Source organism: Alternaria postmessia (assembly GCF_024291825.1).
Source record: "Alternaria postmessia strain BMP 2775 chromosome Unknown scaffold_1, whole genome shotgun sequence".
NCBI classification, from domain to species: domain Eukaryota; kingdom Fungi; phylum Ascomycota; class Dothideomycetes; order Pleosporales; family Pleosporaceae; genus Alternaria; species Alternaria postmessia.
In genome coordinates, this window is record NW_026260074.1 from 921,163 (window position 1) to 941,357 (window position 20,195).

A 20,195-nucleotide genomic window follows, 5' to 3' on the forward strand; every position below is an offset into this window, starting at 1 on the left:
GCCGATACGAACACTTTCAATCTTCTTCACGTTCATCACTATCACCAGCTCCTTGTTCCGCTCTCGCCGCCACCTCCTCATCGTCAGTCTCCCAAGCCAAATCCCCCTGAAAATCTCTTTCACTTTCATCTGTCACAAACAATGGACTCTCCGTCTTCTCGGTCACGAACCGTCCAAAAGAATCCTGCGAACGCGCAATAGACGCACGGCCCTCTTCTTCGAGCCCTTCCTGATCTTGCTTTCCTCCTTGCCCTTGTTGCCTTCGTGGTGAATACTGGCTCACTTCCGAAGAAACATCAAAAAAGTTGTCAAAGTCGAAGGACTCCAGCGAGCTCTCATCGGATGCGCGCTCTCCTGGCTCTGATACTTCTTGCTCTGGTTGGTCTTCACGTAACATGATCCTCTCCACAGTTGCTAGGGATCTGAAACCTGGAAAGGGATCACTGTAACGCTGAGCGTGTGACCGTGGTCGAGGCGGGGCAGGACGTAACGGGATGAAGATGTATGGGGCAGAGAAATACGTAGTGCTATAGTGTGAAGTAGGAATTGGTGGGCCGATAGAGTACACGGTTGTCGAATTCGTGTTTCGGCGTTGCATGGCTGCTCGACGAACGGCCAGAGGAGGCTGTAGAGGAGCTGGTGGTGGTGGTGGTGGTGGTACGGGAGTAGGGGCAGGACTGAAAGCTTCCAACACTGGATGAGCTGGTGGATTTCCTACGATGGGAAACCCTTCATCATCAAGATTTGGTAACTGCGGCTGTTTCCATGGAGACTCGGGAGATGAGACGTCTGGAGGTGTTGTCGACTTTCTAGCCCTGTGTCCAAAGCTGAGGCTGCTTTGACCTCGAGCTTGGACTCTCCTCACAAAGTGTGCGTATAGTACCTCATACGATCCATTGGCCCATTCATCCTCCTTTAGCAACTTTCCATTCTCACAACGCGAGTCCCGCCGGAAGTGGAAATGTACTGTGTGTGTTTCTTGGTTCCGGTTGAAGTAATTGAAGCAGTTGGAGACGAGGGCGCCGTAGTCTCCTAGCTCAGATGAAGGACGACGGATATAACGAATGTTGGTAACGTAGTCACGTATCTCTATCATTGTAGAGGTGGAGACGGACATATCCAGTGGAGTGGAGAATATATACTTGAGTTTTCAGAGAATGGGTACTGTATATGTGAAGTCGACGATAGAAAGAAGAACGGCGAAGAGCTATAGTTATTTCATAGTCGCAAGAGACTGTGTTTGTGATAGTCACGTGTGCAAGGACCACACGAACTATAACAAACCGAGGGGCAAATGACATCGATTAGTGAAAGGGGAAAAGCATGACTTGACCATGTGAGTTAGGACCGTGGAAAACCAAGCTTTTGAGAGTCACAAGCTGCTTGAACTCAGGGTAGAGCATCGAATTCAGAAACCTCAGTGGTAACCCGAAAAAAGCCTACTGATTCATCTTCTGCCATCATGTGAACGGAAATCAACTTGTCTCTTCCTTCTTGCCTCTTCTCACCTTCCGTATAACTGCTCGATTCGTGATCTTGTACTACCGGCTTCTCTTCCGCCCTCACACCCATCTTCATTCTGGTCTTCGCTCTAGTACCCCCAATGATTTTCAAAAGGCAAAAGTTTTCACGGTCTTCTACAAGAGATCCACTTTCTTTGATGGAATTTGCACTTCGCCATACGTTTTCGCATGCTAAGTGTGTTGTGCAGGAGCATAGGTAACGATAGTGTTTCGTGTATTCAGCATTTCATGGAAAACAGGCCGCATATTTGGTGTGTGACACCGTATCCTTTCGCATGGCCGATGATGATGCCTTGTTTGCGGAGACGTTGATGTAGCAAGTCGTGCATAGCAGTAATTGATGATCCGAGTGCGGGCGACTCAAGAGTGGTCAATAGGAGAGATATTAGGGTGAAAAGACGGGAGTCTGGTGTTTTGCCCCTCCTTTCAGTTGCATTATATCCTCGATAACGGGTTTGACGGTTTGCAGTCTATTATCGCAGGATGAGAATCCTTCTAAATCGAGTATGTACTCCCCGTCTACCATGGTGGTCTATGTATTACTCTTTGTCAGAATGTGTTTCGAGCATTTCTCAGGAATACGAAGTATCATAGCACCGACTTCCTGAAGATCTAAACCTTCATGTAGATAACCTGATGCGGCGTGGCAACATTGTGATAAAAGAAATAGCACACGACGGCGGAGCACTTTTCGACATGCAATATGAATGTTATGCGATCAGATGTGATGTCGTTTGTTGCAGAGGAGTCTGTCAACGGGTATCCTAAGGAATATACAAACACTTTTATCGAGACGTACTTCAGCCTGGCATGAGGTGTGATTAGACACCAATCATGTCATCATTCCCGTTGATCTTTCGGTCGCTCTCTTTGGCTCTTGCTTTGGTCTTCTTGTTGTTGCTGTCAACAGCAGCGGTGCTGATAGCCCTCTTCCTCCGCCCCGCTTGAGCACTTGCCGTAGGTGACAGTGTCTCTTCCTTTGAAGCTTTAGACATGTCCTCGGGCAGGAACTTACCGCTACCAGCAGCCTCTCGGACCAACGATGTATAGAGCTCCTGAACGGCAAGCTCACTTGCACTTGCATCTTGTGACATGCCGCCTTCGTCGGAGAAGGATGTGTCTGCAAGGGGGTCGGGTGCGACGAGTTTCAGTCGTTCGGTGCCGAGGTGGAAACTGTTGCAGGCGATGCGCGATATCTGAACTTTGGGGTGCGATATGTCGAGAGCGAGGTGTTGTTTGAGATAGGTGGACAACGCAGCTGTAAAGGGCTTGTTGCGGGTATCTTTGAGCAGCCTGCCACGGTCGACGAAACCGGAGATGTCGGCACCTGCGATGGTGATCTCTACGTGCTTGAGGGTAGTTGTACTATTGGGAAAGGCTAGTTGGATGTGCAGCTGTCTTATAATGTCTTGGATGGATTGGGTCGAGTAGCGCGCTGAGAGGTGCTTCAAGTATGTCTCAAGACTCGAAGTGATGATGGGGGAGGGCAGCTTCAAGGGCGCAACGTAGGCATCGAAGGTCGTTCGGAGATAGTTCAGAAAGATGTCACGTATTGGACCCGGCATTTTCACAAGCAACAGTGGTAGCGATGTGAAGCCCTTTGGCGAGGAGGTGACGCCTGGGTCGCGCAGCAGGAGCGCATTGTATGTCTGCTTCTCGTACTCGAGGCTCACTTGCAGTCCTCGCGCGCGGTCTGGAGAGAGCTGGGAGAGGGATGACAAGTGCGAGGCATCGACATCTATCGACTGGCGATGTCGGTCAATCCAGGCATCTTCGTCTCCGATCATGTCCCAGCTGCACTCGTCCAGCGGCCCCAGCTTTGCGGTATCCTCAGCGCCGGCAAAGTCGACCTGGACGCCTCGCACATTGTCGCCTTTGAGCTGTTCTTTTAGGCGCTTGGCATGGGTTCGGAGTGAGGCTTCTAGTAGGAGGGGCGTGTCGTGGCAGTGGAGTGGGGACAGGCGGTACAGGTTGTACGTCCTGTTGTAGAGTGGGTACGGGGGAATATGGGCCATGATGATGTCAGCTATCTCATGGTCGACGAGTTTGACGCGTGCGAGTTCTCCAAGGCGGTTGTGTATGCTTGCATGGGCGCTCGAATGGGATGGCGCCCTCTAGACGCGTCGGAGGGTGACTGCGACGTGTATGGGGCCATGACGCAGCGTGTTGCTGGTTGATTTGCTTCGTGGTCCGTGCCTTCCGCAACACTTTCTTTAGTGACCCCGCTAAAACAGGGCTTGTCGAGAAGGTTCTCTTTTCTTCGACGTATTGCCAGCAAGTCATCAGAGCAGCGGCTTATTGAAATTTGCGACCCGTGCCTGCCTATCTTTTACACGACCTTGCAAAAAAACCACTTTCACCGCACACACTCCCTACACTACCCCATACACACGCACATATACCCCACCATCAGAGATAAACATGTCTGTAGTAGGTGTTGATTTGGGAACGCTCAACAGCGTCATTGCTGTTGCGCGGAATCGAGGTGTCGATGTGGTAAGTACTACTAGCCTAATCGCATGTTATCGTCTACCAAGATACTGACTGTGCGTAGATTGCAAATGAGGTTTCCAACCGCGCGACACCGTAAGTATACCCCCAGCCCACACTCGCACACCCACCCACACAAAACGACAGTCGACTTACAATTTCGCAGATCGCTAGTAGGCTTCGGCCCCAAGAGCAGATACGTTGGCGAGACGGCCAAGAACCAGGAAATCTCCAACCTCAAGAACACCGTCTCCTCCTTCGTCCGCCTCGCCGGCCGCAACCTCTCAGATCCCGATGTCCAGGTCGAGCAAAACTTCATATCCGCGCCGCTCATCGACATGGGCGGCCAGGTCGGCGCTGAGGTGCAATACCTGGGAAAGAAGGAGCAGTTCACTGCTACTCAAATCACAGCCATGTTCCTCACCAAGATGCGAGCCACAGCATCTGCCGAACTAAAACTCCCCGTCAACGACGTCGTCCTCAGCTGCCCCGTCTGGTACACCGACGCCCAGCGCCGCGCCATCCTCGACGCTTCCGACATTGCTGGCCTCAAGTGCCTCCGCCTCATCAACGACAACACCGCAGTCGCTCTCGGCTGGGGAATCACAAAGCTCGACCTGCCAGGGCCCGAGGAGAAGCCACGGAGAGTCGTCTTCGTCAACATCGGCCACAGCAACTACACCGCTACCGTCGTCGAGTTCAAGAAGGGTGAGCTGGCTGTCAAGTCGAGCGCCTGGGACCGCCACTACGGTGGACGCTACATCGACCAGGCCCTTGTCGAGCACTTCGCCAAGGAGTTCAAGGAGAAGTACAAGATCGACGTCATGGAGAACGGCAAGGCTCGCCTCCGTTTGGCTGCTGGTGTCGAGAAGCTCAAGAAGGTCCTTTCCGCAAACAACCAGGCGCCCATCAACGTCGAGTCCATCATGAACGACGTCGATGTACGCGGTATGCTCAAGCGCGAGGAGCTCGAGGAGCTGATCAAGCCCCTCATTGACCGCGCTACCGCCCCTATCGAGCAGGCTCTCGCTGAGGCCAAGCTCACCACCGCCGACATCGACGCCATCGAGATGGTTGGCGGCTGCACACGTGTGCCCGTTCTCAAGTCCAAGATCCAAGACTACTTCGGCAAGCCCCTCTCCTTCACACTCAACCAGGATGAGGCTGTCGCTCGTGGATGCGCTTTCTGCTGCGCCATCCTCTCGCCAGTATTCCGTGTCCGTGACTTCTCCGTCCATGACATGGTCAACTACCCTGTCGAGTTCACCTGGGAGAAGTCAGAGGACATTCCTGATGAAGACACCAACCTGACCGTCTTCAACAAGGGTAATGTCATGCCATCGACCAAGATCCTCACCTTCTACCGGAAACACCCATTCGACCTTGAGGCCAGGTACGCCAAGCCCGAGCAACTGCCGGGCAAGATGAACCCATGGATTGGCCGATTCTCCGTCAAGGGTGTCAAGGAGGACCCCAAGGGCGACTTCATGATTTGCAAGCTCAAGGCACGCCTCAATGTGCACGGTGTACTCAACGTCGAGTCTGGATACTATGTCGAGGAAACCGAGGTCGAGGAGCCAATTCCCGAGTCTCCGTCAGCAGAGAAGAAAGAGGGTGATGTACGTTCTTCCGAATTTCCTAATGATCTTAGTAACGGCCGGCGAAGTCCGCCTGAGCCTGCCGCGAAACGACGAAAGCCTAGCGCTGATCCTGTACTTGGGCGTCCTGCTTTTGCGCATATAACAGATGAGCTAACAGATAATGCGCAGGCAATGGACGTTGACAAGGACGCTGCAAAGGAGCCACCGAAGATGCGCAAGGTTAAGAAGCAGCAGCGCAAGGGTGACCTGCCACTATCAGCAGGCACTGCTTCGCTTGACGAGGAGAGCAAGCAGACCTTGGCCGAGAAGGAGAACTCTATGATCATGGAGGACAAGCTCGTTGCCGACACCGAGAACGAGAAGAACAACCTTGAGAGCTTCATCTACGAGCTCAAGGACAAGATCCTCGACGTCTACGCCGAGTTTGCCAGCGACGACGAGAAGGCAAGGCTCAACACCAAGCTCGAGACCATTGAGGTAAGTACAGTTCAATACATGGTTCTCGAATGGCGCTAACATTCATACAGGAGTGGTTGTACGATGAGGGCGACGACGCGTCCAAGGCACAGTACGTTTCCAAGAAGGAGGACATCCGCTCCATCGCAGGACCCATCATCCAGCGCTACAACGACAAGATCGAGAGCGAGCGACAAGCGGTCATGGAGAAGCAACAGAAGGAGCACGCAGCTAAGCAAGCCGAGCTCGAGCGCGCAAAGCGGGAGGCCGAGGCCAAGAAGCAGGCTGAGGCGCCGCCGGCGGAAGAGCCAAAGGACGCGGAGATGACAGACGCTGAGGCGCAAAAGCCTGACGGCGTTGAGGAAGCTTCTTAAGCGAGGCATCTGCGTAGGCGTAACGGCAAGTGAAAAGCATTTGGTCGGCGTGGTATACAGGGCTACGTTTGGCGCGAGGGAAAGTTTCTTGTTCAACTTTTCTTTTTTTCTGTGATGAGATCATGGTAATGCGATGCTTATGATAGACTAGTCCATAGACGAACGAACACGATATCCTGTTCTGGAACTATGTTCCATTACTTCCATTATCTATTCAAATACCCCACCAAGTGTCGAACTCGGCATGCTAAAGCACTTGAAATTAGAGAAAGAGCTTGCATTTCCTAGAGCTAGGCGTCCCGCCCCGTCTCCGCTTTCTGTAGGACCTACCAATCAAAACTTGGTTGTACCAAGCAGGCGAATGAGGGGGCACGCTTTATGCAGGGGCCATCTGTGCCTTCCCTGAGCTTAGCGAGCTTAGGGGTCATCGTCTTAGAACTCGCAACGTCTTCGCCGTCTGTTTTTTTGAAGAGACGCATTTGGACCCGCCGAGTATCTTTGCTGCGAGATAATCTGAGCCAGCGCCTTCATGTTCTTGCCCTAGCTAGGGACTACTCTCGCTATGCACTCAGAATCTGTCGTGTCAGATCAACTTACTTCTGCAAAAGCTACATGCCAACATCAGAGCACTACTGTGCGGAGGAAGTCGAAGACAGGGTGTGGAACCTGCAAGTGAGTGGTTTGTTTTGTTCAAGGGTATCAGGATCGTCCGATTGGCGGTCTGTTGTTCAACGGTCTGGGCTGTCCGTGGATCTGTGCCTATGAACGCTTACCGACGTTGACTAGAGCCCGAAGAGTTAAGTGTGATGAAGCAAAGCCTGTGTGCTCTCGTTGCCGATCTACTGGTCGAACGTGCGAGGGTTACGGCTTGTGGGGAGGCGGGGGGAATACCTACGTTGAGAGATATGGCGGAGCATCTACAAACGATACCTCGCTAGTCTCAGTTCAGAAGCCTCCTACCAAAGTTCTACCCGTCGAAGAACTCAGACACCTACAACTATACAGGATTAGGATCGTCCATACAACGTCGGGTTGGTTCGCCTCGAAGTTTTGGAGCTCGATTGTACTGCCGGCAGCTTCGTCAGAACCTGCTGTTCTTCATGCTGCTGTGGCGTTGAGTGCTGCGCACAGATGCAGTTACAACCCGTCACAAGCTCCAGATACGCGGGAGAGGTTTGTGCTCCAGCAGTATACCAAAGCCATCCGATCACTACAGCCACTGTTACAACGTGGAGACAAAGACTCCATCACAGTTATTTTGGTCACCTGTCAGTTGTTCACTCAACTGGAGTACCTCCGCGGAAGGTACCAGATTGCTGAAACACACTTACGAAATGGCTTAAAGCTTCTGAAAAACACGGCTACTGAGAAAGATGACTCTCATCATGGTGTGTTGGTAATCAGACCGGCTTCACACGGGAAAATCGTAGATCGAAGTATCGTACGCAGCTTTGCGACTCTGCACATGCAGAGCAGCCTGTTCGGTTCCAGTCTAGAGGACGTCGATCTATTCCTGCAACCGATTGGAAACGATATGCCGTATTCTGCTTTCACAAGTGTCGAAGAAGCGAAGGACACTCTGGACGTGCTGTTGCATCGCATAGCTTTGATCAAACAACGATATCGAAAATCAGGAGCTGGAACTGAAGATGATGTTGTTGCAGTGACATCGGTACAAGATGAAATCACAAGCCATCTTGCGACTTGGTACGAAATCTACAAGCGTACGATGTGTAGGATCGACAAGATACTCCTAGCTGCCGGAAAGCGACCCAACGACCCGCTATCATTTGGCGCAAAGACACCGCCAACAAAGCTCCCAACAGATCGCGAGCCATCAGTATTCAAATCATTACTTATGCATCACGCTATGGCGAGCGTCATGTGCGGTTGCTTGCGTTCTTACTCCGAACAGCAGTATGAAGCGTATACCGATATGTTTCTCATGATAGTTATGCACGCTATACACATCTTTGAAGAATACTCTCTAGCTCGATCCATCCCGGATAATGTCAATCTCCACGATTCTATTGGCGAGTTTGGCTTTATAGCGCCGTTGTACTTCACGGCTATCAAGTGTCGACACCATCGTATCCGTTTTCACGCTATACGGCTGCTGCGTGTAATTCCACTGAAAGAGGCGACATGGGATTCTTTCACGGCAGCTAATATTGCCGAAACGGTTATGAAGCTTGAAGAGAAGGGTGTTTATTATGTCAGAAACGCTGATAATGACTTCTCTCTGAACGACGTACCCGTCCTGGGAGATGCTTCTGATTGGCCTTTGCTGCCGGAACATAGCATGTTCCACGACGTGGAGGTAACGACACGAGAAGACCTTGCGAACGAAGTGGTCGCCACTTGCAAAAGAAGGCGTCTGGATGGGAGTCCAGAAGTCATCACCTTCCACGCCAACAACAAGCCCGCACCTGTTCCGGACAATAAAAGATCATGCCATCAATACCCATGACCAGCAGGACCCATTTAGGTAAAATGGGAACGACGAAATTCTCACACTGCCTAGTTCAAATTTAGTCGTTCATAAACCGCCAGATAACCCTTATATTTTCCTGATTACAGCTCAACTCCCATCTCTCTTCCTTGGAATCTCAAGGATCCGAGTTACAGACCTACCTTGCATAGTCTGCCATCCTGCGTGACAATTCCCTCTCTCTTCTTACCATCGACATCTCTGATCTCCCACTCATCACTGCCAACACCCCCAATCGCCCAAAACAACCCTTCAGGATCATACTTCTTCTTGACTATAGCCAATTTATCGTAGTTACTCCCAAAGAACGCTTCCTTCCACTCCCAATCCTGCGCGTCCCCCTCATTGATATAGCTTCCACGCCCTACCGTGACATCCCGCCAAACCTGCATATAGGCCTGTAGCCTCTCATGCCTTTCCGTCAGCGCCTCATGCGAGAGAATGGGAGCTTGGCCATCCCAGTGTGCGTTTGGCTCATAGGCTTGGGCATGTAGAACTGTGGTGCGGAAAGCAGGGTTCACGGCGTTGTTGGGGTTTCCAGAAACCGAGAGGGTAGGTGCGTAGTTCATACCATGGAAGGTCAGGGAGCCGTTTTCGACAACGTGACGGATGGCGAGGTGTGAGGATTCTAGAGTAGAGATATTGGAGAAGGCGGTACGAGGAAAGAACCGGGATGCTATCATTGTGTGGCCTGTTGTTTCGCCCAGTACCCTTTTGGAGAGATGTGGTGGTTCGTGTTTGTATCGTTCTTCATATGACGATGGAGACGTGAGAGACCGTCCTACTGTCGGCATAGCCTGTTGAATGCCCAGATCATTTAACTTCTGAAGTAGCGGGCGCACGAAACGTCGATGTTCTGTTGTAGTTTGGTTTGGTACAGATATACTGACGGTGAAAGTAAGACCAGTTGTACTACTGTTAGGGTAAATGAAGCTGTAACCCAAGCCGCCTGCATCACAAATGGCGACTGAGAATTCCCAGTACGCTCGCATGCCAGCCCAGAAGGTTTCCGTGGAGATCGGAGGCGCAGTCGATCCGCGGTCTGGTGTGGTTGAGAAACGGATACTGCTCGATGCTAGAGGCGTGACTGGGAACGCTTTAACGACGACAGACGTGATGATCCCGAATGTTCCTAGTTATTCGTTAGTGGCAGCAACTTTTCCCCATGTCGGGAACATGTACCTCCACCACCTCCGCGGAAAGCCCAGAACAAATCAGCGTTCTCTCCCTCATGTGCTTCTACCACCTTGCCATCGGCTGTAACAGCCGTGATGGCAAGCACCTGATCTGCGGCCAGTCCATAATAACTAGTATAGGAGCTATGTCCGCCACCTTGGAGGAAACCACCTGCGATACCTACGGTCCCTCCTCCTGCAACGATCATGACCATGTTCTTCTGTCGCATCAATGTAGAACCTTCATAAGCCTGCACACCAGCGGCGTATGTAACCGCTCTTCCCGTATATGAACCAGTGGGCGATGTGTAACTAGGGTCGTACGCTATGCCTTTGAGGTTGTGCGTCCATACACTAAGAGAATAACCACCGATGGAATTCCCGTTGAAATCATGACCCGAGTTCTTGATGACGAGCCGAATGTTCTGGTTCCTAGCAAAGTTGACTGCGAGTTGAATGTGTCTTACTGTAGTGGCTTTGACAACATACTCTGGCCAACCGCCTTGGGTACAATTTGAGTCTGGCTGTGAGGTTGGCGTGCACGTATTGCCAGATGCCCATTGAGATAGGATACTCGCCGGGTCATCGGAGCTGTCATAGTCAGCACGATAAAGACGAAAGTCTAGTTCTTATCCATGTAAACTTACTGTAGATTCATGCCTGCCCAACTCCCCTTCAACTGGTCGCATTTCGCAGCACTGTAGCCCTCGCCAGCATAACAGACACTGGCAAGCGGCTTGGGCTTCAACAACGCCCCACCGAGAGTATTGTTGAAAGACGCCCAGGCATCCTCGCTCGGCCACTCAGCGTCACGTGGAATGATCTTACAGCCACTAGACGTCGCGGTCACCGAAGCACTACCAAAACGCAATGCTTGATTGCGAGCCGCGTCCTCGCCAGTGAGTTGTTCGCGCTCCCAGTCGAAGTTAAGAGCGGTAGTCGTCGCTAAGAACAGAAGAGAGAAGAGAGTAAAGCAGAGCATCTTCAGTAATTCGTGAGTGCGGTTTGAAGTCTAAAGATACAGAGGAAGCTGCGAGGGGATTCTATGGGAAAGCACCACACCAGAGCCATACTCAGGACAACGCCTTCTCTTTCATTGTACAACGACCATCTATCCCCACCTACCCTTCGAACGCCTCATTTGTGGGGCTGTATGTGGTTGTCGCAGGTGTGGTAAGCCTGACTTATAGTTTTCATCTACTGTCCTGCACATACATGCCGGCTATATAGTGTACCCGCCGTCCCGGTTCTGCGTATAACTTTCAAGCGAAACCCCCGGTCTAGATCTGCCGTTAGCCCAAATGCATCGTGACCAAACAGAAGGTGTAAATGTATAAATCGTTTTGAAGAAGTTGGGATATATCTTTTCATACAAGGAGTTATCATGCAATACGACAATTGGACAAATGATCATGGGGGATAGAAGAAGTGCGCCATCCGCTGTACATAAGATCGTCTGTCCCTGAGATCCAATCTCATCTAGCCCAATAGTAAAGTTACACATTCATCCCAAATGCACCGAAAATAGAATCAGATTATAGCATAAGCTCGAGAGGGCTCTCAATGGCCTTCTTGAGCTCACGCATGAACTCGCCACCGACAGCACCGTCGACGACCTTGTGGTCGAAGCTGCCGGTGATGACAATCTGGTCGTCCCACTCAACGCTTGCTGTGCCATCCTCAGCCTCGCCTGGTACTGCAACCTTCCTTGTTGTGCCGATTGCGACGATGCAAGCTTGTGGGGGGTTGATGACGGCGGTGAATCGCTCAACGGCGGGGTTCATGCCCATGTTGGAGATGGTGATGGTTCCGCCCTGGTACTCCTCGGGCTTGAGCTTACCATCGCGTGCGCGCTTGCCAAGGTCCTTGATCTGGGAGGAGATGGACTGGAGGCCGAGTCCGTTGACGTTCTTGACGATAGGAGTCATGAGACCAACGGGGGTGGAAACAGCGACGGAAACATCGACAACGTTGTGCTGGCGGATGATGACCTTGCCGTTCTCCTCGCGCCATGACGAGTTGGCAGCAGGAACCTTGCGAGCGGCAACAGCGAGAGCCTTGACAAGCAAGTCGTTGACTGAGAGCTTGTACTTGCCGTCAGCGGAAGCGTTGAGAGCCTCGCGGAGCTTGAGAAGCTTGGAGACGGAGATGTTGGAGGCGACGAAGTAGTGGGGGTTCTGCTGCATGCTCTCGGTGAGACGGCTGGCGATGACCTTGCGCATGCTTGTAGCCTCAGTGTCCTCGTAGGCAGCTGCGGAGGCACCAGCAGCGGGGGCAGCACCTGCAGCAGGCTTGAATTTCTCAATGTCCTCCTTGGTGACCATGCCACCCTTTCCAGTGCCCTTGATGGAACCGATCGGGACGCCCTTCTCGAGCGCGAGCTTCTTCGCGGCAGGGGAAACGCTGGGCTGGCGCTGGAGAGCGGTCTCCAGACGGTCACCGGTGGATTCAGACTCGATAGCAGCAGGCGCGGACTCGGTCTGAGCAGGAGGAGCGGTCTTGGAGCCAGTGTTTGGGGGCTCGCTGGCCTCAGCAGCGTTGCCCTGCTTGGAGGGAGTGTCGGCCTTCTTGTCACCGCCGGCGTCCTCGATGGAGAAAGACTCGAAGGCGGAGACGTCCTCGCCCTCGTCGACCATGACAGCGATGGGCTGTGAAGGTTAGCAATGCGTAGCTGTGACGGTCGGAGCCTGCACTTACGCTTCCAACAGCGACGTCCTTTTCGCCAGCGTCGCGGAGAATCTTGGCGATGGTGCCCTCTTCCTGGAACTCAAAGTCCATCTGTGCCTTGTCCGTCTCGATTTCGACGAGCACATCACCGGGCGCTATTGAGTCGCCGACCTTCTTCTGCCATGCGCCAATGTTGCCGGAGGTCATGGTTGGGGAGAGGGCGGGCATGCTGATAACGCTGTGCGAGGGGTAGGCTGCGAACAAGAGGCGTTAGCAACGCGATCACCACCGGAGTTTTTGATCGAGGGGCAGACGGTGAGATTGCTCACATTTCGAGGCATAGTATCGTGCAAGCGCGGCCAGGGCTGGTGTGCGTCTGTTTACAGGTGTCAGCTGTGGTCTTGCGAGGGCGTTGGCGTAAGGGCAGACACGGCTGCAGGAGACTTACGCAGAGCATCTCGAGGTAGGGAGGGCGCCGCGTAGCGCAATTGACCCTCTGGAGCTCAATTGGCTTCCCGCCCTGGACAGCAGAGTCGTGGTGGCAGGCATTGTGTCGGGATGCCGGTGCGCTGAGATTTACTCGAGACGACCGAAATAGGCGTGCGTGGGTGGGAAGAGACTCGTCGGGCGAGAGCGACAAGCTACAGCTGTATGCTCTGGCGCTGGTCGGGGCTGGAGGAGATGGAAGGCAGTTCAACGAAAAGTTTAGTGCAGTTGGTTGGAGACCCGGCGACTAGCGTTCTCTCCCGATGAGGGTCTATGCTGGATGCGACATTTCCCGGAAGGCCCTGTGAGCTGTGGCTCGGGCGCTGTGGCTGCCACCCATGTGTGGCGCCCCCTAGCGTCCCGCGCTACCAGTGGACTGGTCGTCGGGGTACGTAACTAGTAAGGAAAGTCACAAAGTGTCATCTCACATAGCAACCCTGGGATTCGTGCTGCACCATACGCGGCTTTGCCAATTCGCTTCCCGTCTCTGTACTGCATTGCGCCCGTACGAGTCGCCCCTGCCTTGTATTCCCACCTTGCGTCGCTCCTTCCGCCATGGTTGCTGAGGACAGGGTACTATTACGAATCTCCCGGACGTGAACGACCATGGCCGATACCGACCCCCAGCCAACGCAGACAGACCAAGTGGAGAAGCCCAGGAGCATGGAGGAACAAGAAGAAGAAGAGCGAGAAACACATCCATACAACACAGGAGGAGAAGAGGACAGCGACTCGGATTCCAAGTCGGAACAGGCATCAGCATCAGAGGATGGAGAGGATACGTCGTCCCCAGCGCCGGAAGCTCCACGGGAAGAGGCGGATACATCGACACCTGCACCTGCGCCCGCGACCGAAGCGCCATCACTAAACGTGCCCGACGGCGGAGATGCGCCGCGGTCATCCGAGCAGATCTTCGACCATCGTCTGCCTCTCGAGAACCGACCGCGAACAGACTCGCAGTCCACCGTAGCCACCACCGCCACGCGACCATCCACGAGAAGCTCCCTCGTCTTCGTCGTCACTGCGCTCGAGACAATCGCAGCTTCGAAAGATGCTAGGAAGAACAAGAAGCTTGGGGATAGCACCAATGCTGCCCTGTCTGCAATCAAGAATGAGGGCGACCCGGCACGCATCAACCCCGAGGTGCTCTTCGAACCGCTCCAACTCGCCTCCGAGGCTCCGAACGTCCCCGTATCCATCACAGCGCTCGATTGCATCGGCAAGCTCATCAGCTACTCGTACTTCTCCGTGCCGGCCGAACCACGAGCCGACAACAGCGAGGAGGTGCCTCCTCTGATCGAACGAGCTATAGACACAATATGCGATTGCTTTCAAGGTGAGGCTACCGCGCCAGAAGTGCAACTGCAGATTGTCAAGTCGCTGCTGGCAGCCATCTTGAACGACAAGATTGTTGTGCACGGAGCGGGACTACTGAAGGCTGTGCGACTCACGTACAACATCTTTCTCCTGTCTAAATCGAGCGCGAACCAGCAGGTTGCACAGGGCGCATTGACTCAGATGGTTGGCACAGTCTTTGAGAGGGTCAAGACGAGACTGGCTATCAAAGAGGCTCGATTGAACTTGTCACGGTCATCCTTGAATGAAAAGGGCCAATCGGAGGAGAGCGTACAGCAAGATGAAGGCAGCACAGAAGACATTAATGGCTCTGAAGCCAATGGTGAAGACGGAGAGGACGAGCACGACGCTGAAGCTGCCGAACCCAGCGACAAGGCCGTCGACCGACACACAGGTCCTAAAATTACACTACAGAGCTTCGAAAACAACATGAGCTTCAACGACGACCGTATACACGATAATGCACCGACGCTGGTGACTCGCATAAAAGGAAAGACTGGATCGCGACATGCGTCCGGGCAAGAGAGCTCGCCTCATGTCAACACCGAAGAGGAGGAAGAGGACGAGATATTCGTCAAAGATGCGTACCTCGTGTTCAGAGCCATGTGCCGTCTGAGCACCAAGGGTCTGACAGTAGACCATGCCCATGATGTGCGCTCGCAAGGCATGCGTTCCAAACTTCTCTCTCTGCATATGATCCACACCATACTCTTCAATAACATTGCTGTCTTCGTGTCACCGTATGCCACCATTCGCAGCGGCAGCGACGAACCAACCAGTTTCATACAGGCGGTCAAGCAGTACCTCTGCCTGAGCTTGAGTCGGAACGGCGCAAGCTCAGTGAAGCAGGTCTTCGAAGTTGCTTGTGAGATCTTCTGGCAGATGCTCAAATACCTGCGCATATCACTCAAGAAGGAAGTCGAGGTATTCTTAAAGGAGATATACCTTGCAACTTTAGACAAGCGAAGTGCTCCTGCATTTCAGAAGCAATACATTTTGACAATATTCGGAAGGCTTGCTGCAGACCCCCGGGCACTGGTAGAGATCTATCTCAACTATGATTGCGACCGCACCGCACTTGACAACATGTTCCAGCGCGTCGTTGAACACCTGTCCAAGATATCCAGCAACCCTGTCACCATCACAGCCGTGCAGCAGCAAGCGTATCAAGATCAGCGAGAGAAGCAATCGAGACAGATGGACTGGCAGAGCCGGGGTACATTACCGCCATCACTCACGACTGTATCTATGAATTCATCGCACGACACAGAGCATGGCTATCCGCAGGAGTACGCCATGAAACAGGAGTCTCTCGAAGCCCTGGTCGAGATCCTCCGATCTCTTGTCAACTGGGCTCAGCAAGCCCTGCCTGAGAACACCAAGCAAAATAACCCCGATATGCGACCATCACTCGACGACCTCCGAGTATCGACAGACACTAGGTTCGCCGCAGAGTCTCCAATGGTGGGAGCAGACTCCGGGACTGTCACGCCGCTTGCTGAGGACGACTACAGCCAACTTGAGAAGGCAAAACAGAGAAAGACCGCGCTCACAAACGCGTTGCGGCAGTTCAACTACAAGCCGAAGCGTGGGTTGAAGGCGTTGATTGCAGAGGGTTTCATTCCCTCGAACAAGCCCGAGGACATCGCTCGCTTCTTCCTCGATAATGACCAGGTCGACAAAACAGCACTGGGAGAGTTTCTTGGAGAGGGTGATCCGGAGAACATTGCGATTATGCATGCTTTTGTGGATTGGATGGACTTCACTAAAACCCGCTTTACAGACGCCCTGCGGCGCTTCCTTCAAAGCTTTCGCTTACCTGGTGAAGGTCAAAAGATCGATCGCTTCATGCTCAAGTTTGCTGAACGGTACATCACCGGTAACCCCAACGCGTTCGCTAATGCCGATACTGCATATGTTCTTGCATATTCCGTCATCATGTTGAACGTCGATCAACATAGCAAGAAAATGAAAGGCCCTCGTATGACACCACAGGAGTTCATTAAGAACAATCGTGGTATCAACGACTCAGCTGATCTGCCGGATGAGTACCTACAGGCTATTTACGATGAGATCGCCCAAAATGAGATCGTACTGAACACTGAGCAAGAGGCTGCTGCAGACAAGGGGTTATTGAACCAACAACCTGCGGGAGGATTGTCTAGCATTGGACAAGTCCTGACGGGTGGTGCCCGCGACCTACAGCGAGAGGCGATTGTGCAAGCCTCCGAAGCAATGGCTAACAAGACCGAGCAACTTTACAAGCAGCTCCTTCGGGCTCAGCGAAGAACAGCTGCGGCCCTTCCAGTCTCCAAATTCATACCTGCGTCATCTTCCAAGCATGTCGGACCCATGTTCGAAGTCAGCTGGATGCCAATCCTGACTGCGCTCTCTGGCCAAGCTCAAGACCACAACATTGAAATCGTTCGCCTGTGTATCGAAGGTATCAAGCTAGCAATCCGAATATCGTGCTTGTTCGACCTCGATAGCTCACGACAGGCTTTCGTGGCTTTCCTCTCGCGATTCACCAACCTCTACAATGTGAGCGAGATGAAAGCTAGGAACATGGAAGCGTTGAAAGCCCTGATCGAAATTGCCCAGACCGAGGGTAACCTTCTACGAGAATCCTGGCGTGAGGTTCTCACATGTGTTTCACAGTTGGACCGTTTCCAACTCATCTCTTCTGGTATCGATGAACGTGCCGTGCCCGACGTGCTCAAGTCGAATTCAGGCACGGCACAGTCGCGTAAGAATCTCAACGTTCCGGCCAATCGTCAAAGACCTAAATCACAAGCGAGCACCATGAGCTTCCATTCCGAAGTAGCTGAGGAGAGTCGGTCCACCGACATCGTCCGAGGAGTGGACCGCATCTTTACCAATAGTGCGAACCTGTCTGGTGAAGCTATCGTAGACTTTGTGAAAGCGCTTGTTCAAGTCAGCTGGCAAGAGATCCAGTCGTCTGGGCAAAGTGAGTCACCTCGCACTTACAGTCTGCAGAAGCTCGTGGAGATTAGTGGTTACAACATGACGCGTGTTCGTTTTGAGTGGACCAACATCTGGCAGGTGCTTGGCGCTCACTTCAATGAGGTCGGATGCCACACCAACACTAATGTCGTCTACTTTGCTCTCAACTCACTACGGCAACTTTCGATGAAGTTCATGGAAATTGAAGAACTGCCTGGTTTCAAGTTCCAGAAGGATTTCCTCAAACCCTTCGAGCACATCATTAACAACACAAATGTCGTCTCAGTCAAGGATATGGTACTACGTTGCTTGATTCAGATGATACAAGCGCGAGGTGAGAATATTCGATCTGGCTGGAAGACGATGTTCGGGGTCTTCACTGTGGCCGCCAGGGAACCGTACGGTATGTTATTCCTCCATTCTAGTCTGTACAGCTGTTGATACATAGCAGAGGGTATCGTCAACCTCGCATTCGAGAACGTCACTCAGGTATACAATACGCGCTTTGGCGTAGTTATTTCGCAAGGCGCGTTCGCAGACTTTATTGTTTGTCTCACGGAATTCTCAAAGAACTTCAAGTTCCAGAAGAAATCGCTACAAGCAATAGAACTGCTCAAGTCGTCCGTGCCCAAGATGTTACGGACACCCGAGTGCTCTCTATCCGCCCGTGCTGGGTATTTGAAAGATTCAGAAAAGGGCTCTTCGATACCCAAGCAACCTAGCCGACAAACGCAGGAAGAGCAGTTCTGGTTCCCAGTTCTCTTCGCCTTCCACGACGTCCTGATGACTGGTGAGGATCTAGAGGTCCGATCAAGGGCGTTGCAATACCTGTTCGATACTCTGATCAGCTATGGTGGCGACTTTCCACGGGATTTCTGGGACATGCTTTGGCGACAGCTTCTGTACCCCATCTTCATGGTGCTGAAGTCAAAGTCGGAGATGACAAAGGTTTTGAATCATGAGGAGCTTTCAGTATGGCTCTCGACTACTATGATCCAAGCTCTTCGCAACATGATCAAACTTTTTACCCACTTTTTCGATTCGCTGGAGTACATGCTCGATCGGTTCCTGGATCTCCTTGCCCTCTGTATATGTCAAGAGAACGACACCCTAGCGCGCATCGGCAGCAACTGTTTGCAACAGTTGATTTTGCAAAACGTTCAGAAATTCCAGGCTGATCATTGGAGTCAGATCGTCAAGGCGTTTGTCGACCTCTTCCAAAGGACTGAAGCAACAGCACTGTTCTCTGCTGCGACCGGCGGTTCATCTGCACAGACGAATTCGACGAACGGTACTGGTAAGACATCAGATTTGACAACTCCCACTAGTGACGGACCACCTGGCGAACTCTCGCTCCAAACACCTGCTGAAGAACCGAAAATGGACAACGCGCCTGGAATTAATGGCCTATCTGGCGCAAGACGACCATCCCTAGTGACCTCAGACTCTGCGAGCATCAGTGGCGGCGTTGAGCAGCGTATGCCATCGCCGCTGCCCAAGCGCCAGACTCAGGAATTGGAAGACTACCGTCCCGACGATCAGACCCTCCAGCAACCACCCGTGGTCGTCACCGCCGCTCGCCGTCGCTTCTTCAACCAGATCATCACGAAATGCGTCCTACAACTTCTCATGATCGAGACGGTACAAGAGCTCTTCACAAATGAGGCTGTCTACGAGAAGATACCTTCTGGTGAACTCCTCCGCCTTATGGCCGTACTGAAGAAGTCGTACCACTTCGCTAAGCGCTTCAATGCGAATCGCGATCTGCGATCACGTTTGTTTAGGGAAGGTTTCATGAAGCAACCGCCAAACCTGCTCAAGCAGGAGAGCGGATCGGCGTCGGTGTACGTTAGCATTCTATTTAGAATGTACCACGACACATCCAACGACCGCGCCGCCTCACGCGCCGATACCGAAGCCGCCCTGATCCCGCTCTGCGAGGACATCATTGCCTCCTATGTCGATCTTGACGAGGAAACACAACAACGCAACATCGTCACTTGGCGCCCCGTTGTCGTCACCGTGCTGGACGGATACACTGGATTGCCCGACACTGATTTCGAAAAGAACATCGACCTCTTTGCGCCGCTCGTCGTTGGGCTTCTAGGTACGGAAATGGCACCCGATGTACAAAGAAGCGTGCAAGCGCTTGTCGGACGCATCTTTGAGAGGAAGCTGGGTATGGAGAAGCAGCCCCTCATGCCGGCAATTAGCCGGAGTCCACGAGGCAGCTTTGTGGGCAGCCCTAGCCAGAGGAGGGCCAGCAAAAGTGGACGGTAGAGTGACTCTTCACTGTGCTCCTGTAGTTTCTTCCTAAGGTTCGATAACTCGACACCTGTTGATTCATATTTTGTTCTTTTGGGTCTGACTCTGCAAGCCATGGTTACTTGTTGGCTCAGCACCTCTCTATTCTCTTTCTGGCTCTAAAGCATTGCCGCCGAGGTTAAGCTTTCTTCAAAGGGCGTTGGTAGGCGCGAATTTTGGTTGTGTTGTACAGTAGCACGATATCAAAAACCGCATCATCTTCTCAAATTTCTTCCGTAGTTTTACATTAGAGCAAGAGAATCAAAGTAAACAGCATATTTTACAACTTGTCTTTCTGACCCACAACT

The 20,195-nt window shown here is 52.5% G+C and overlaps 6 protein-coding genes across 6 annotated transcripts; 2 read left to right on the forward strand and 4 right to left on the reverse strand.

Moving 5' to 3' along the window:
- Positions 1–16: 16 nt before the first annotated feature.
- J4E82_000327 (uncharacterized protein) lies at positions 17–1,117 on the reverse strand (the record flags this gene model as incomplete). The annotated part of the gene is made up of 1 exon (XM_051726648.1): positions 17–1,117. The coding sequence occupies one exon, from the start codon at positions 1,115–1,117 to the stop codon at positions 17–19; it is 1,101 nt and encodes a 366-aa protein (XP_051593830.1).
- A 1,227-nt stretch (positions 1,118–2,344) lies between these two features.
- J4E82_000328 (uncharacterized protein) lies at positions 2,345–3,538 on the reverse strand (the record flags this gene model as incomplete). The annotated part of the gene is made up of 1 exon (XM_051726649.1): positions 2,345–3,538. The coding sequence occupies one exon, from the start codon at positions 3,536–3,538 to the stop codon at positions 2,345–2,347; it is 1,194 nt and encodes a 397-aa protein (XP_051593831.1).
- A 406-nt stretch (positions 3,539–3,944) lies between these two features.
- Positions 3,945–6,444, forward strand: HSP88 (Heat shock protein hsp88; the record flags this gene model as incomplete). Its single annotated transcript, XM_051726650.1, has 5 exons — positions 3,945–4,019; positions 4,078–4,109; positions 4,180–5,725; positions 5,783–6,091; positions 6,142–6,444. 5 exons carry the CDS (start codon positions 3,945–3,947, stop codon positions 6,442–6,444), a joined length of 2,265 nt encoding a protein of 754 aa, XP_051593832.1.
- A 2,622-nt stretch (positions 6,445–9,066) lies between these two features.
- J4E82_000330 (uncharacterized protein) lies at positions 9,067–11,092 on the reverse strand (the record flags this gene model as incomplete). The annotated part of the gene is made up of 3 exons (XM_051726651.1): positions 9,067–10,067; positions 10,118–10,701; positions 10,758–11,092. The coding sequence occupies 3 exons, from the start codon at positions 11,090–11,092 to the stop codon at positions 9,067–9,069; spliced, it is 1,920 nt and encodes a 639-aa protein (XP_051593833.1).
- A 553-nt stretch (positions 11,093–11,645) lies between these two features.
- Positions 11,646–13,326, reverse strand: MRP3 (Component of pyruvate dehydrogenase complex, mitochondrial; the record flags this gene model as incomplete). Its single annotated transcript, XM_051726652.1, has 4 exons — positions 11,646–12,758; positions 12,808–13,031; positions 13,107–13,153; positions 13,226–13,326. The coding sequence occupies 4 exons, from the start codon at positions 13,324–13,326 to the stop codon at positions 11,646–11,648; spliced, it is 1,485 nt and encodes a 494-aa protein (XP_051593834.1).
- Positions 13,327–13,869: 543 nt separating this feature from the next.
- On the forward strand, positions 13,870–19,863 carry J4E82_000332 (uncharacterized protein; the record flags this gene model as incomplete). The annotated part of the gene is made up of 2 exons (XM_051726653.1): positions 13,870–17,986; positions 18,035–19,863. The coding sequence occupies 2 exons, from the start codon at positions 13,870–13,872 to the stop codon at positions 19,861–19,863; spliced, it is 5,946 nt and encodes a 1,981-aa protein (XP_051593835.1).
- Between the last annotated feature and the right edge of the window lie 332 nt (positions 19,864–20,195).